This window comes from Crocodylus siamensis, chromosome 2 (genome assembly GCF_052110815.1).
Source record: "Crocodylus siamensis isolate JL-2025a chromosome 2, ASM5211081v1, whole genome shotgun sequence".
Classification (NCBI taxonomy): domain Eukaryota; kingdom Metazoa; phylum Chordata; order Crocodylia; family Crocodylidae; genus Crocodylus; species Crocodylus siamensis.
The window spans coordinates 46,726,100-46,743,497 of NC_143396.1; the positions used below are offsets into that span (position 1 = coordinate 46,726,100).

Consider the following 17,398-nt stretch of genomic DNA (forward strand, 5'->3'; position numbering starts at 1 on the left):
GTTATATAGTCAGTGGACAGAATTTAGAAACTTTGGATTAAAAAAACAACTTGTGGGCAGTCAGAGAATTTGGATTATGCCATGTTAAACACACGCAACTCTTCCCAATGTTGTTTTGTACTAGATAGAGGATTTGCACAAATAATATGCTTTCTGTCATAGAGGTGCTGTTAGTTAGAAACAAAAGATTCCATAGTCTTTCATCATTTTTAAACAATAGTAGTTGATTGCATTCTTTAATATGGATGATAAGAAACAGCATGATAAATTTCCACAGATAATGAAAATAGTCTGACTTTTTAAAGAAACAAATGTTTGTGATCCTAACAGAAAGGAATCTTCTTTGTCCTTTCTGTGCTTTTCTTTGTGACCCAAATGCAATACTACTTACTGCTAAATAGCTATTAACCACTGAAGAAAACAGAACAGTGGCAGTGTCTTGGGCCATTTTATTTTAACTTAATCTAACACAGTATCATAGGATAGTAGTTGGAAGGGATCTCAAGAGGTCATTTTTGAGGCTCCTGCTCAAGGCTACATGCTCAAGGCAGGATTATTCCCATCTAAACCATCCTAGACAAGTCTATGTCTAACCTGCTCTTAAAAACTTCCAAAGATAGAGATTTCACAAACTTTTGGAGTTGAGGGAATTATCATTAGCATAGAAACTTTTTGAAGACCATATTCTGATTAAAGTGGAGCTTGAAAATTTAGTGGTTTAATATAGAGGAGGCCTTTGCAATGCATAGAGAAAGATGTTTACTATTTTGTTTAGTATATAACACTCCAAGAAAAAGGAGAAATGCTTTGAAGGGAGTGAGCTCAAAAGGGAATGAGAGGCGGGAAGAAAACAACTGCTTTAGGAACAGAACCCTATCTATAATTGCCAGTGAGACTCAGGAGCGGAGAGGGGCCACAACATAGCAGGGGAGCATCCTGGTGCATGGTGCAGTGGGGGAAGTACCCGGTATGGAGAGTAGCGGGAGCTTCTGAGCACAGGGTACATCAGCCCGTGGATCTGGTGTATGCAATCCCATGCCACTTAGAAGCTGGGCAGCTGTGAGTTAGTGTATAGGGTGCCATTCTGCCCTGCCTTAAATTTTTGGTTAGGGATGCTTTTTTCTTTAAAACTTCACATTTTATAAACTAATGATTAATGAATATTTCATATATATGTTATATAAATTCTAATTCTATAAACTTGTTCTAATTGCATTATTCTAGTGACCAGAAAAATCTTACTTAAGTTCAAATGTTGATCTATCAAGCTTTGAAAAACTAGCCAAGACTTCTGCGATTTTAATGTTGGGTTCAAGTAATAGACTGACATTCCAAAACCGTGGTATGTAAGCCTGTGGCAGGTGGTATAGGGGATTATAGTATAGAATTGAAAATAATCTTTTATAATTATGCTGTTTTTAGAATGATGAGAGTATTTAAAATACTTTAGAGTTTTAGACGTGGCTAAAAATATAATCGGTTTTTCTAGAACAACAGTATATTGACTTTGTTTTTTTGCAGAATCCTAAAACCTCTGAAATAGTGAAGCACATGCTTGATGAAGAAAATGCAGATGAATTACAAACACGTTTTGGTTCACGGATGGAGTTTGGGACAGCAGGCCTCAGAGCAGCCATGGGGGCAGGAATTTCTCAAATGAATGACTTGACTATTATCCAGACAACTCAGGTACTCATTTCATTTTGTTTCTCTATTACTTGATTTTTACTGATCTCAAAAAGCACAAAAATCTAATGAATGAACAAATAACTGGATGCTTTAAGCTGTAAAAAGCCTGAATGGTGACATTCTAAAAGCACACAGTTTTTTTTTAAAGCCAGTGACATGCAAGGGAGTGATGTTGTTGCTGCTATATCTGGCTAGTTCTGACTTCTGAGATGCCCATATACAACTAGAGACAGCTTTTAGCGCAAGTTTAGGTAGGGGTTGAGGTAGTGCCTTTGGAGCTGTAATGAAACATTTTAACTGGATGCTTAGCCACTTAACAATGCTGAATGAAAATAAAGCCATGCCCTGTGGTGCTGAAGTTCTTTCTTTATTTTGAAGCTGAGAAACAAAAACTGAATGTGGTGATTTGTGATTACCAGGGATCCTGGTTTTCTTTGATTAAAAACTGCAAATTCTCTGATTGATTAAAAACCCAAAAGCTGTGATAAAAAATAAAGGCCCCCCACAGTGCCCTCCCAGCGCTACTGGTGCCCCGCACTCCCCCCCACAGTCTCAACAGCCCTTCTGATGCGCCTTGCAACAGACACACAAGCACAGACGTGCAGACACAGATACTGACATGCACCACAGCAGGTAAGTGTGTGGGGGGGGGAAGGGGCGGGGGGGGCAGGGGAAAGGGAAGGTGCTGGCGGGGTAGATCAAGAAGTGGTGGAGTGTGCCCTTGTGCCCACTCCCAGGAACAGGGCCAGGGAGTGAAGGCAGGGATGCCACTCTGTGGGCCACACATGTGCCAGCTGGCCTGACATGAGGTTCGCACACAGACGGTGCCACCGCAACTCTGCCACTGCACCCTGCGCTACCATCTCATGGTCACCTGCATGGCTTTGTGGGCAAGTGGTGCAGAGCACGGCAGCGGCATTGTGTTGGCAACCACTGTGCGGGCTACATACGTGCTGCCCAGTGGGGGGGTGAAACACGGAGCTTGCATACAGCGGCATGCCTCGCAACCAGCTGCACGGCAGTGCGGGGTGATGGCGGCTGCATGCAGGCTGAGGTACTTTGCAGGCAAGCGATCTTACAAGGTAAGTGGGGCTTGGGGAAGATGGTTGGGGGCTGAGGGAGTGGGGAGTGCTGCTGGCCCCAGGCAGAACACCACAGCTGGGAGCAGGGCCAGGGGATAGGGACAGGGGTGCCCCTCTGTGGGGATGCTTTGTGGGCAAGCGATGCAGGGCACAGTGTGGTGGTGCCCACCACGTGCGGGCCACACACATGCTGCCCGGCCTTCTGCCCAGGGGATGGGGAGGAGGCTGGCATGCGGCCGGAAGACGGCCCCATGGTCAACTCTGCAACTGCGGCGAGGGATGAGGGGGGGAGCGTGGGGCTTCCACGTGGAGGCCACTGCCACTTACCTGGACGGCGGTGACAGCTGCTGCCTACAAAACCTCCTGCTGCCGCTGTGGAGCCATGCCTGGAGCTGTGCGGCTGGCTGCCGGGCAGCAGGAGCAGCATGGTGGTAGCTGGGCAGCACGCAATCATCCCCACCACCACCCTGCACTGTGGTGCATCACTGCCGCCAGCCGCACAGTTCCACAGCAGCACTGGGATGTTTTGTAGGCAGCGGCAGTCACCGCTGGCATGGGAGGCTGCTGCTGCTTACCTGTGGGTGGCTGCTGCTGCGTACAAAACCTCCCGGTGCTGCTGTGGAACTGTGCGGCCAGTGACAGTGGCTCAGGGTGGTAGTGGCCAGGTGGCATGCAGCCATTCCCATCCCCACCACTACCCACACCACACCACTGCCACTGGCTGCACAGCTCTGGGCATGGCTCGGCAGCAGCAGCAGGAGATTCTGTAGGCAGCAGCCATCACAGTCCTCCAGGTAAGTGGCAGTGGCAGCCAAGTGCGAGCCCACGTCCCCATCCCTTGCCGTGGCTGCTGCTGCGCCGGCCACAGAGCTGTGCTCCGGCCACATGCCAGTGTCCCTCTCCCCCTTCCCTGGACAGGCGCTGGGCGGCATGTGTGTGGCCTGCACATGGTGGGCACCACTACACTGCGCCCCGCATCACTTGCCTGCAGAGCCCCACTGCAGAGAGGCACCCTTGCCTTTACCCCCTGGCCCAGCTCCCAGCTGTGGTGTGCCTGCCCAAAGCCCCATTTACCTCCATGCTCTGGGGGCAAAGGGTGAGTGTGAGCATGAGCCCGGCCTTGGCTGCCTCAGAGGCTCAGGCCCACCCTCTCCCTGCCCCTCTGGCCAGGGCTGGGGATTTCCCGCCCTTTCTGCAATCAGCTCTTGCAGGCTGGAGCTGTGCCAGCTTGCAAGAGCTCTTTGCAAAAGCGAAGAATCCACGGATTTCTCTGCCAAAAAGGGAAATTCGCATTTTCTCTGATAAAAACAGAGAATCCGTGGTTTTCTCCGTTTTTCCGTGGGAAACAAAAAACCCCTAGCGATGACAAGTTCCCAGGTAGGGAAGAGGCTATCTGAATTACTTTTGTTACCCAAAATAATCATGCTTACCCAAGAATATTTGGAATTCTTATTTTGAAATTCTCGTATTATAAAAAAAAAATCAGAATTCACTGTAGTCCTTTGACAACTTGGATCATTTTCTTAGTTGGAGATTTGTATTTATTTAACCTAAAAATTGTATCTAAAATCAACTTAATGAAGTACTTCACTTGCTTTCTTTCTTAAAACTTTTAAAATGTGTTGCAACCATATATGAAATACTAAGGTTTGGTTCTATGAACTTTCTTTTAGGGATTTTGTAGATACCTTGAAAAGAACTTCAGTGATCTAAATAAAAGAGGCATAGTAATTGGCTTTGATGCTCGTGCCCATCCTTCCAGTGGAGGAAGCAGCAAGAGGTATAGCTAATAATATGTAGAAATGGTGATTATTTTACATGTGTCCATATGCATTACAATGTCATCAGTGCTTCAACAGCATTTCGAAAATCTGTAAAGTAAATTGTTATGTGTGTGTGATTCAGTGTTTGTGTGCCATCCATCACAAGATATGTTTTTAATAGATTTGCTTTGCTTTGCTTTGCTTTGCTTTTCAATGTTGGTAACAAAGTACAAATGTAAGCCTGGTCTGTACAACAAATCTGATCCAGGTTTAAAAAACAAAATAAAACAAAACCAACAACCTGGCAGATGATATACTCAAGTTGTGATTAACCAGAGGCTTAAAGTGTAATCTGGCCGCTCATTTAGGTAATTAATGGCACACCAAAAAGTGAAACCAGCCACAAAATTATTGTTCAAATTCTTTTAATGAATATATTTCTAAGTAATGTTACTTGTCGTTTAGGTTTGCAAGGCTTGCTGCAGCAACTTTTATCAGTCAGGGAATTCCAGTATATCTCTTCTCCGAAATAACACCAACTCCTTTTGTGGTAGGTTTTTTTAATATTGTTTTAATAATACCCCTTTTTTCCTACAACATAGACATTATCAAATATTAAAAATGAAGACATCTGATTTGTAAGCTCACTGGTCTGTTAGCCTTGGGCATAACTAAACCAAAGCAGATAAGTATTTCTTTCCCCATTTACTGAGTAAAAACCTTATGAAGTGCAGTGATATCCAGGGATCCTGGTTTAAAAGAATCTCAAATTCTCTGATTAAAAAAACCCCAAATCCATGATTAAAATAAAAGGCCGTGTGTGTGCGTGTGTATGTAATTGCCTGTCAAGAATGATGGGGAGCGGCAGGGGAAGGGGGCTGGGATGGAGTGCCGCCACCTAATGCCTCATGCTGCCACTGTTCTGCCTCTTGCAGGGAGCGGGGTGAGGGAGGGAGCACCTCGGCTCCCCCACCCTCTGTCCAGTCCTCGACCCAGCTTCAGAATCATGATGGCAGTCCCCCACACTTGGAGGATTCTGATTGGCTGTTTCCATCAGCCAATCAGAGTGCAAACAAAGTGTGACAGACAGACAGATGTAGGCTTATATATAAAAAATATGTATGTATGTATCAATTTTCTTGATATATTTATAGTTTTAAAGCAGTTTGGAAGCCTACCAGTGCCTCAGTCACTAATCAAATAAATTCTAAATACATATAAATGTTGGTATTTCATTTTGGATTTTTTTATCATGGAAAATTAGAGCTCCCCCTGCCCCCTTAGTTCACAGAATGTAGGTCCAGGCTCTTCACAGCCCCTCCAACCCTGCTGGTACCCCTCAATCCCCACCCCCCCAGAGCCCCCGGCCCTGCTGGTTCCCCTCGCTCCCCAGCTCTGCCAGAGGCTTCCCCCAGCTGCCAGGACTGTGGGCCATGGACACAGGTCCGCAGCCCTCTGCCCTCCACAGCTACACCTGAGCCCTGGCTGCTGCCCACACAAGGTGGCAGTTGCTGCAACAGAGCAGAGCCCAGCTTCTTCCCCCACCCCCGCTGCCTGCTGCAGGCTTGAGTGGAGAGTGGGGCCGGCTCCCCGCCACTATGTACTTGCAGTGAAGCAGGGGGGAACCTGTTACCCCCAGATCTGTGCGCGGGGCGGGGGTGGGCTGCCTGCTGTGGGCTCAGGCTCCCTGCCCTACTGCCCTTGCCTGAGGCCTCTGCAGCCCAGCAGGTGCAACACAGTGTGGCAGGGCAGAGTGGGACTGCATGGGAAAGCTACTTGTCACTGAGAGCTCCATGCTGCCCTGGTGAGGCGTCCCCTGCCTGCGCAGCAGCAACAAGGGGCACAATCCTGTGCCGCTGCTCTAGCTGCTGCCATGCAGGCAGGGGATGCCTCACCCGGGCAGTGCAGAACTTGAAGTGGCAAGCAGCTTCCCCACAGAGCCCTGCTCTGCCCTGCAGCATCTGGTGTGGGGCTGTGTGGGGAAGCAGGGAAATGGTTGTGGCAGGTGGGGAAAGGGTCAGCGTGTGAGCGTGAGGAGTGCAGTGACAGCCTTGCAGGAGCGCAGGGTCCGCACCAGCGGGAACCAGAACGGGGTGGCAGGAGCGTGGGGTCTGGGCTGCCAGGGGCTCTATGAAGCTGGAGCTGGCACTGGCCCCACAGCACAGACCCTGCGCTCCCGCCCAGCTGTCACTGCACTCCGCATACTCACTCACTACCTCTTCTCCCCACTTGCCACAGCCATTTCCCTGCCCGCGGGCCGGCCTCTCCACCACTATATTGTTCCCAGCTGCAGCACTGGGACCGCAGGAGCTGGCCCAGCCAGCCCTGAAGACTGGGGCCATCACCCACAGTCCTCCCCTCCCCCCGCTTCCAAATTCCTAGCCCTGTTCTGTAATAAGATGGAAATGTTCTGTTTCCTAGAAAACTAGCATTATTCTTAAAATAATTCTCTTAATGGGAGCAAAAAGTTCACAATGGTGTTCCAAACTAGAGGATTCTGTTGTATTCTAGATCCTGGCTGGCTCTTGTTCTAAATAAACTTTATTTGGATGACACTGTGAAATTAATTGGCTATACCCAACGGAAATTTTCAGCAGAAAAGTAATTTTTCACACACACACAGTGTTTTTCTTCGTTTTCATCATTTTGGTGTGTTTTGGTTCAGATTTAGTCTTTGAAAAAACATGCATTCCTTGAATTTGAACTATTATATTGCATATATGTTGTACTGAATATCCCTGTAATTAAGCAGTTGGGCCACTAAAAGTTGTAGCTTAAGATCAGTGAGAATAAAAAAATATATTATAGTTTTGAAAACTTGATTTCTCTTAACAAAATGCATTGTTACTGCAATGCCTGCTGATACAGAAATTAGCAGCACTAATTTCTGTATTGTGCATTCATATTGTCCGCATGCACATTCAGTCTTAAATAGCTACATTGAAAACTTTTCTAGTGATGTAAATTTTGTTCGCAAATTTAAGATTTGGTTTAGGAGACTGAAAGTAATCAAGCCTATATGTATTTGATGTTGTGTTATAAGGGATACAGTTGCTATTTGAATAGAGATTGGGTGTCTTGTGAGTGTCTTAGTGTTTCATTTCAAAATAATTATCTTCTACTTTTTCACAGCCGTACACAATAACTCACCTAAAACTTTGTGCTGGAATCATGATTACTGCTTCCCATAACCCAAAGCAAGACAACGGCTACAAGGTATTGCTGTATATGTTAAATATTCTATTTTAACTCCAATTTACTCTATTGCTTTTGATAGGAGTACAACATTTATGTGAGTTTAGTTATGCCTCAGATTGAGGGACTGGTACATGAATTCTTTGTGTTCCTTTCAGCCCTACATTTTTAAGATTTCTGTAGTAGCACTCTGTGTTAAAATGCTCTAGAGTCGTTAGTTTAATATTTTAATATAATATTTTATTCATAGTGCGGTGGGTGGGAGATGAATCATATCCCCATATTATAAAAACTGAACCAGAAGTTAAGTGCCTTATCCATGATAACATAACGAATTATTGGTTACATATTCCCAGCTCTGTGTAAATGCCTATATAACTTGTCTCACTGCTCTGAAACATTAACTTTTTTTTTTTAATAACTTTCTTATAATAATATGCTGCTGGTTCATAGAAATAAGGATTTTTCTTTAGTAGCCTGCCCTGTGTTTAAATTAATATTCCATTGTTTGGGATGAACTAAGTAGTATGAAGGCCAAGGCCTCTTGATGACCTTGCAGTTAAAATGTATCACCTTTGCTACAAAAGATTTTCCCTCTGATCCCTTCCCCCCCTTTCCCCCTCCATTTGTCTCATGCATAATAGTTGTACAGAAAATAGAGGAAAGTAAATAAAAACTGTGTACAAGTATTAACCATCTGGCTATCAAAACATCTGAAATTTGGTTTTACCACTGAATGAGATGAGGTGATTTTGTTTACCTTTTATTTTATTTTTTTATTCTTTCCTTTATTGTGGGTACTTAAATACATACTGTGACACCCTCAGAGAAACATAACTTTGGAAAAAATCGGCATCCAAAGTGTATTACTCCATGTAATTTTAATTTGTATTAGTTTTAGTCATCCATAAGTTGTAGTATGGGTATTTAGTATATTTGATGTTCAGAGTAATGCCTGTTTATCTTGTGTACATTTAGGTTTACTGGGAAAATGGTGCACAGATAATATCTCCTCATGACAAAGGAATCTCTGAAGCAATTGAAGAGAACCAAGAGCCATGGCCTGAGGCTTGGAATGATAGTTTGATAGAGAACAACTCACTACATCATGATCCTTATGCTACTATAAAAAAAGACTACTTTAAAGATATACAGAAGCTGTGTTTTCACAGGTGAACTAGAGATAAGAGATAAATGTCATGAAAGTTCTTGGTGACAAACATCTATTTTTAACATGATTTAAACAAAGAATATTACATTAAAAAAAGCATGGCCCCAAGGACCAAAACTTTTAACTACAGTTGGTAAACTTATTGTTACCCATTTTGCTACAAACTGGTACCCTGATATACTAGAAAGCCAGCAATGTCTTAAAAATTATATTTTGTAATGTACCTATTTGCATGTTCCTAGTACATTCCAAGTACTAGGAATTTAAAAAGTAATAACAGGGGAAATGGGGAAGAAAATGACTTTAGAACGAGTAGCATTTTAGATGTGGCTTCCTTCTAAGTCAGGAATATTGTACTTTAATACCTGTATCTGAATACCTAAGTCAGGGATTCTGCATCCCATCCATGTGTTACACACACGTTTTTTTTCCTTTCTCCTTGGTCTGTGCTGCTAATCAAACAGCATGCAAATACATTAATTTCACTATTTATTTGATTTTAGGAATATAAACAAGGAAACAAATCTGAAATTTGTTCATACTTCCGTGCATGGCGTAGGCCATGAATTTGTGCAGTTAGCCTTTGAGGCGTTTGGCTTCAAACCTCCATTTGCTGTTCCAGAACAGAAGGAACCTGATCCAGAATTTCCAACAGTAAAATATCCAAATCCTGAAGAGGGTAAAGGTGTTCTGGTAAAACAAGTTTTTTTGGAATATTTACAGTCTATATTAAAATTCTTTATTAAAAAAAATGCTTGAAGTAAACTTAGCTTTAGAAACTATTCCAAATATATTGGGGGGTTTTAATTTGCATATCTGTACACACTTCTTGATGGGCTAAAAATGTCCTTTCAATTAGATTGTTTTTAGCTCTTTAGCTAGAATGCAGCATATCTGTGCAGAGATTAAAATAGAATTATATTCCCTTAAAAAAAAAAAAGAAAAGGTAAGGAAAAAAAGGGGGAACCTGGGAGATTATTTTAGATGTCAAATTATGATGGAAGTACGACATAAAAACAGCCCATACGTTCAAAGTTTTTTTGAGTGTTTTTTTTCAAATACAACAAGACTTCATTAACAGTTGTTAAATACTTAAAATACAGGGGTGGTTTATACCAACTGCAGCTTGTTTAGTGTTGTACTGTGAAGGCTCACTGAGTAATTTGACTTGTCTGAGTAATCCTGCTGAACTTGATGGAAATAATCGATTGATGCAAAGCTAACTGGATCTAGGCCCCTGATGTAGAAAGAGAAGAAAGATTTAATTGTCATTTAGTCTCTGATTTCATTGTATGTTACCCATTTAAACTCCTTCAATACTGACGTGTTCTTGAATTGGTTTCAGAATCATTATCTTTAACTTTGTGCTTTTGTGAGTTTGAGCGAGTTTGAGCGAACATAAAATAGGACTGTTATTGATTTATAAGAAAGTGAGAATGCGTTTATGTGTATTAACTCTCCTGGTATTGTCCTTTACCATTGTCTTCAGACATTGTCTTTTGCTTTGGCTGAAAAAGAAGGGGCTAAAATCATTTTAGCAAATGATCCAGATGCTGATCGACTTGCTGTGGCAGAGAAACAAGAAAGGTATGTAATAAATACTCTGGTTGGAACACAACTAAAACGCTGGACTTTAGAGCATGTATAGATTCAGGGTGGTCCTATGTCCTGTGTTATGCAGGAAGAGTTTTAAATCCTGTAATAAAATGTGCACAGCCAGATTTTCATACTATTTATCTTCTGTTGCAGAATCAGGGTCATAAGATACAAACACTTTTTGGAAAGGGGGACCGCTCATGTGCTATGAGATTTACAGGACATGTGTCTCGCTGGCTCATTATTCAGTCATCCCTCTGAGTCATTTGATCATCCAGATCACTTGTGATAAGGGCATTTCCATATGACATTTGACAATTTGAGGTGCAGACAGAAGTGACAGTTTGTGCCACAAAATGCAGTCTGAAGCCGTGACCAAACACAAATGCACAGCTGCAGGCTGCTTAAAAAATGACCAGTTGGGTGAAAAACTAAACCTCGTCTAATCAAGTATCAAACTAAGTCTTTTCTCTTTAAGTGCTGCTCGGGGAATCTGTGTACGCTTCTGTCCAAAGTTTTAGTTGTCATGCCCCTGGTCAGCCACAGGGAGGAGGTAGAGAGACTCAGTGGCTTGTCAATTTTCAGACCTGAAATTGACAAACCTGGCATTGCCAGGGAGCTCTGGCATGGTGAGCTGCGCTAGCTGCCTGTGTCACAGGGCACGGTGGACATTGCATTGTGGAGGGGTGGCAGGTAGTTGGACTCTGCCAAGTCCGAATCTCTGCCCAGTTCCACGCTACCTTCTCTCTGCCCCTTTTCTGGGGGGCAGGGATTCAGGGACTCAGCTCCCTGGGCTGGGATGTGGGGTAGGGAGGGGGTTTTATGATCTGGGCACTGTCTGGAGGCATAGTACCCAGCCTGGGCTGCCAGCTCTGGCCCATGCTGCCTGGTGCCTGTCTTTGAGAGCTTCAGGGCACAGCCTCCTGAAGCCTCATCAATTTCAGCAGTCATTTTCAGGTGCCAGCAGGCCAGCCATTGTTAAACTGAAGTGGGGTGGGGGACTTGGCTGTTGGAGGCCTTTCCAGCGCCCAGCCTAGGTTCTGCACCCCCTGGGACCTCAGCCTGGAGAGCCAGCCCATGCCTGTGCCCCCTCTAGCTGGTACCTCAAGCCCTTGCCATGCTGCTGCTTGGTATGGGGGGTGGATTGCTGTTGCTGCTGCTTGCTGATAGCCCAGTTGGCTGCAAGCTGGCACCTGGAGCCCTGGCTGGCTTACAGTGCAGGCGGTATCACCCCTTGCTGCCTGGACTTGCTCTTTGCATGGAGGGACAAGCCCACATGGAAAGGATCCACTTGTTTGTCTGGTTTTGATAACACTAAATTTTAGAGCTTTGTATAAAGCTATGAAACTTACAGTATTATTGCTAAAGTCTGTCTGCAGCCTTGGAGTCAGTTGTAGACCTCATCCAGCAACATCACCTATAGATTTATCAATTCACATTCACTTAACCTGATGTAAGGTATATTCTGCTTTAAACCACAAATCTGTATTAGAAAATGTTTCTGTTGCTGTAGCCTGTGACACAGACACATGACCTAACATAACAAAGATATAATTCTTGTATTATTTGTGGCAACCCTGACTCCTGAGAGACACTATGGTATTTACTTGATTCTAAGATGAGGTTTTTCTAGCTCTCCTGTCCTCTCCCCCGTGGTAAAGCTTTTCATCTTAGAATCACAAGTGAAGGTGATGTGGGGGCAGGTGGCTGCCGTGGCTTGGGTTCCAGTTTCTACCTAGTGTCAGGGCTGTAGCCACAGCTGCTGCCTGTGTCCTCACACCCCATCCACTGCCTCTGCATCCTGCCGTCTTCTTCCCACAACCTTCTCTTCCCATTTCCCCACATCCTCTGCTCCCCCACTTGCCTCCCCTCCCACTTTATTGTTGCTCTGTTCCAGCAGGCTCTATGCACACTGCAACCTGGGCCCTGAGCATGGCCCCAGCCCACCACCATAGCAGCAAGATGCAGTCCACATAGTAGTTGTGGGGGCTGGGCTGGGCTGGGCTGAGACCATGCTCAGTGCTGCAGGCTGGAATAGGGACAGAGCCTGCAGCACTGAGTATAGTGGAGTGGAGAGGGGAGAGGCAGGCACAAGCAGGAGTCAAGCTGCTTAATCTCCCCACAGTATCTGCCTCCCCACTGCCTGCCCCCCTGCAGTGGTGGAGGGGATGAATTAAAGATGACCTTCCAATAATTAGATTCTATACATGGAAAATTATAACATTTATAATGTTTCCACATATAGAATCTAATTACTGGGGGGGTTGTTTTAAATCCAGGGTTGTCTTAGATTCAAGTGGATATGGTACTTAACATGTCTCATCCATGCATACTGAGGTTAGAAAGAGGTGTGAGCTTCCATCGCTCTCCAGGGAAACAGAGGCATGCTGAGCTAAAGAGAGCACAAAATCCCTCAACATGCTCGTCAAAAGAACCAAGGTCGTCTCCATTCCCAGAGCAGGTCCACAGGTTCCAACTTTGTGGACCTAGGAGAGAATTTTCTATCTAGGAAGAACAGTTTCATTGGAAAACTTTCCACTGTGTCCTTTAAAGACTGTTGGCTGAGCCTGATATGCTTCTGATACGTTTTTTTCATCTGTCACATTGTCATAGGTGTTGCAATGCCACATTTTTCTTCTGAAGTATGATTATTTTAGCAGAACAAGTACAGGCAACTCTTGCTTAATGCTGTTTCACTTAGCACTATTTCACTATAAGGCTTATTTTACATTGATACCCAATTCCACTTAGTGCTCAGCAAGTTTCGTTGTAATGCTCACGGGCATCGTACAGCTGGCAGAAGGTTTCACTTAATGTTATTCCGCTTAACGCTCAGTTTTTCAGGAACCAATTAACAGCGCTAAGTGGGGGTTGCCTGTATTAAAGCTCTAAGTCAGAAATACATTTCAGTCAAGAACAGAATTTGAAAGCCTGTTGGCATACCAGCAAAAAGAAAATATAAAAAGCAAGTGTATATGAGCTAGAGATGGGGTGCAGAGAAATTAAAAACCCTCCAACTTTACTTAGCATCAAGGGAAAGAAAAGCTTATGAAGTTGTGATAGTTACTTCAGTCAGAATGTCAAATGTACCTTGAGACTGTTTTTTTTAATGTGTTCAATAATATATTAAATATAAAGGTAATATACTTTAATACTTCTGATTTGTATTTAGGAAGTCTGGCTTTGACATTCTATGTTTAGTTTCTTCTTGAGCAACACATTTACAATTCAGAAGTTTTGTCTAAATTGAGCACATATTATTTGCATTCTCTCTTGTGTTCCTTTGTCTCAACTAGTTACTTGGCTAGCCATTGTTCTTTCAAACTTCTGTAACTCCTGCTGAAATTGTTTGTACACTAACTGGAATGATAGACTTTTTTCTATAGTATCTGTACTTCTTCCTTGACAGAAACTCCTATTAAAGCGAAAGTAGTCTATCAGCTGCTATTATGCTAAACTTGCTGCACATAATTTTGTGCCTTTTGGCATCAATAGATACAAGAGACTGAGTCTACTCTTTCACAACAGGTACTGTGTATAGAGGTCTTGATGTCTGTCAGCGTTAGTAATGTCTTTTGTTTCCATTCACAATTGGATTTTTTAACTTCTTTTGCTGTTCCTTTGCTCTTCTTTCCCTTCATAATGTTGTTTTATTCTCCTGTAGATTTTGGCCCCCTTGATCCAGTTGGTATTTGTTCTTATGTATGAGACTAATTTCATTCTTTCTTTCTTAATGGACTCATCCCCTGATGAGGAGATTAAGTGACTAGTATTACTCAATTTCATTGAATCCACTCAAAGCCTGATTAACTACCTTGTGTTTTCTCAAGTCATGGTTAGTGTTTGTAATATGTGACTACTAAGCTTTTTTATCAAAATATTCAGGAGATGCTTTAAAAATGTTTGCATTTTAAGTTCAAAATACCCATATTTAATTTCCCTTAATCTTTAGCATTTTTAATATCAGAGATGCTCAATGATATGTTGCAGCTCTGAATAGGATCTTAAGTCACTGGAAATTAAGGAAAAGAATTTGCTTTCTCATTATAGTGAGTTTTAAAAAAATGAAAAGGCAATAGATACCTGATTTTTTTTCCAATGAGAGTTAAAAACCAAACTGCCAATTCTCCTTTGACAACCAAATGGGAAAACTAGATGGCTTCCCTGTTTATTTGCTAATTTCTTTGTATGCAAGAATTGTTAGGCCTTCTATTGTTGGTGTCCCTTCTCCCCCGCCCCGGTTACTATGATTATATTGTCTTTATTTTCAGTGGTGAGTGGAAAGTGTTTTCTGGCAATGAGACAGGAGCTCTTTTAGGCTGGTGGATCTTCACTTGTTGGAAAAATCAGAAACAGGATCCAAGTGCCATTAAAGATGTATACATGTTGTCCAGTACTGTTTCTTCCAAAATCCTAAGAGCTATTGCACTGAAGGAGGGCTTTCACTTTGAGGTAAACTGTTGTGTAAAATCCCATGTTTTTTCACTGTGCTCCTTTGTAGTAGATCTCACTTCAGCCTTTTTGGGTTACTGCTGTAGGAAACTTTGACCGGGTTCAAATGGATGGGAAATCGAGCCAAGCAACTTATGGACCAGGGGAAAACTGTTTTGTTTGCTTTTGAAGAGGCAATAGGTAAGTCATTACTGTGCGCTGGAGCTATTTATACTATTAGAAAGTAACGGGTAGGTCTACTATAAAACCCAAAGTGTCTATGAAATGTAAGGCTGGAAGAAACCTCCTGTGTTATTCAGTCCAGTCCCCTGCTATTTTAGGCACCATGGGCATCTTTACATGTGCTCCAGGTTTGCAGTGGGGAGGTGGGGAGGCTTGCTTTAATTAGAGCAGCTCTTGAGCTTGCTTTAATTTATTATGGCTCTAATTAAAGCACCTGTAGCATCTCCTATTCAGTTTCCTGTACTTCAAAATGGTGGCAGGGCACTTTAACTAAAGCTTGTCAAACGAGCTGTAGTTAAAGTGCTCCCACCACCATTTGCAGCATGGGGGTGCTGAATACATGCGATGCTGAGGCTACTGGAACGTGCTAATTAGCATGCAGACTTGGTTATTTGACACATGTATAGGTTACCCATGTCTCATAAACCCTTTTGTAAACTAATCAAGCTCCACTTTAGAGTTAGCTTTTTTTGCCCCCCAACTATTTCCACTGAAGGTCTTCGATAGTTGGGAATCTTTTGATTTCCAACCTCAAGTTAATTGCAAGTGGCTTATACCAATTGTCCTAACCTCAAGTTAATTGTGAGTGGCTTAGATCAATTGTCCTTTTGCTAACATTATCCTTTACCTTATACAGCTTTCCTTCCCACTTCCTCCCTCTTCGATATTTACTCTCTTGAAGTATATGTAGAAGTACTTAGGTTCTCTCTCAGCCATTGTTATAGTCCCTCCCTATGAATGTTCAGTATTACCATTTTCGCAAAGTTTTTGCTACTTGGCATTTAAAGAGCTGACCCATGGTAGAGTGAACTTTTTGGACATTGACAACAGAATTATTAGGTAAGTTCCAGTTGCAGACTCCATATGAGCCAGAGAAACACCAACGTGACTTTTAAATTTCAGGTTGGTTTCTGTGGGTGGCACTTCTAAAATTAACCAACTATTTGTGAGTGAGAAGACGTGTTATTTGGTACGCAGATATGCAGCCTCATGATACCTCTTTTCCCAAATTGCTTTTTTGGAGTAGTCCAGTACACCAGAATCAGTTATGTATGGCTATTTTAGAAGGCTTTTGCATGACTGCTGCTGTGGGAGGAATCGGGTTTAGGACAAAACTCTGTGTTTGAGTTTCTTACTGTGAGTTGTGTGTATATGCTTTTACATTTACATGTAGAAAGTGCCTTTCACAAAAGAATCTGAAAGTGCTTTGTGGAATGTATTGCACTGAAATATCTGCAATGCTAGGAGTAATTTTATCCTTTAATACAGAAAAAAACACCTAAACAATAGTAACAGAATGCTGGATTTACCATAATCCTTTTTTATTAATGGTTTTCAAAATCCAAGGATGTGAAAATACTTTGGTTTTATTTGTAAAACCTTTTGCAGTGTGACACTTTATTCCTTCGCTTTTTATTTTAGATTGATTTTTTTTTCTCTTTGTATATTTAATTTAATTTTGGTACAAAGCTCTACTCATGTTTAAATTCTTTTGTTTAGGATATATGTGTAGCCCTGCTGTCTTGGACAAAGATGGTGTTAGTGCTGCTGTTATAGCTGCAGAGATGTCTAGTTTTCTTGCAACCAAGAACTTGTCTTTGGCTCAACAGCTTAAAGCTGTCTATGAACAGTAAGTTTAATATCCTTCTCTAATTATCAGATTTTCTTCATTCTAAGTACTTTATCAAATAATACCCATTAGCAAATTATTGGTATACTTTAGAATCAGAGTAGTATTTAAACAATTGTTATTATCTACTAAAAAGTTGTCAGCCCTAGGAAAAGTAAAACACTCATTCACCACGTACCTTCCAAGAGTAAATACTCTTAATTGCCTCAAATTACTGTTCAGTTTGAGGCTTTGCAAGGCAAGCTATACAGCCATTTCACTAATGTTGCTATTACCACATGTGCCTTGTGACCAAGGAAATACTGATATTCTGGATGTAACATCTCTAGTCCTGTAGGTGGCATGAGGTGTAGCTTCCCATCCAGCATCCAGTTTCTTTGGTTGTATTAGAAATTATATAAAAACTGTGGATTAATGGCATTTTGGACTGATCATTCTGAAGAATCATAGTAAGAAGCATCTTGCATTGTAAGACCTGAGTTAGAAATTGGGTACCTAGAAAGAAGGTACATAGAAAGAAGTTCACAAATGTTTCATGCTATAAGAAGAACCATTGATTACTGAGTGATTATAGGTATGAAATGTAGCATGTTCTCTC

General features: G+C 42.6%; 1 protein-coding gene across 1 annotated transcript in view; it reads left to right on the forward strand.

Moving 5' to 3' along the window:
* The window catches only part of PGM2 (phosphoglucomutase 2), a 34,981-nt gene that overhangs the window by 8,863 nt on the left and 8,720 nt on the right, over positions 1–17,398 (forward strand). The window contains exons 2-11 of the mRNA XM_090035741.1: positions 1,522–1,689; positions 4,445–4,551; positions 5,000–5,084; positions 7,667–7,750; positions 8,708–8,901; positions 9,404–9,593; positions 10,390–10,487; positions 14,768–14,948; positions 15,035–15,128; positions 16,671–16,800. Coding sequence (XP_089891867.1) covers positions 1,522–1,689; positions 4,445–4,551; positions 5,000–5,084; positions 7,667–7,750; positions 8,708–8,901; positions 9,404–9,593; positions 10,390–10,487; positions 14,768–14,948; positions 15,035–15,128; positions 16,671–16,800 — 1,331 coding nt within the window. The remainder of the gene's footprint in view (positions 1–1,521; positions 1,690–4,444; positions 4,552–4,999; positions 5,085–7,666; positions 7,751–8,707; positions 8,902–9,403; positions 9,594–10,389; positions 10,488–14,767; positions 14,949–15,034; positions 15,129–16,670; positions 16,801–17,398) is intronic.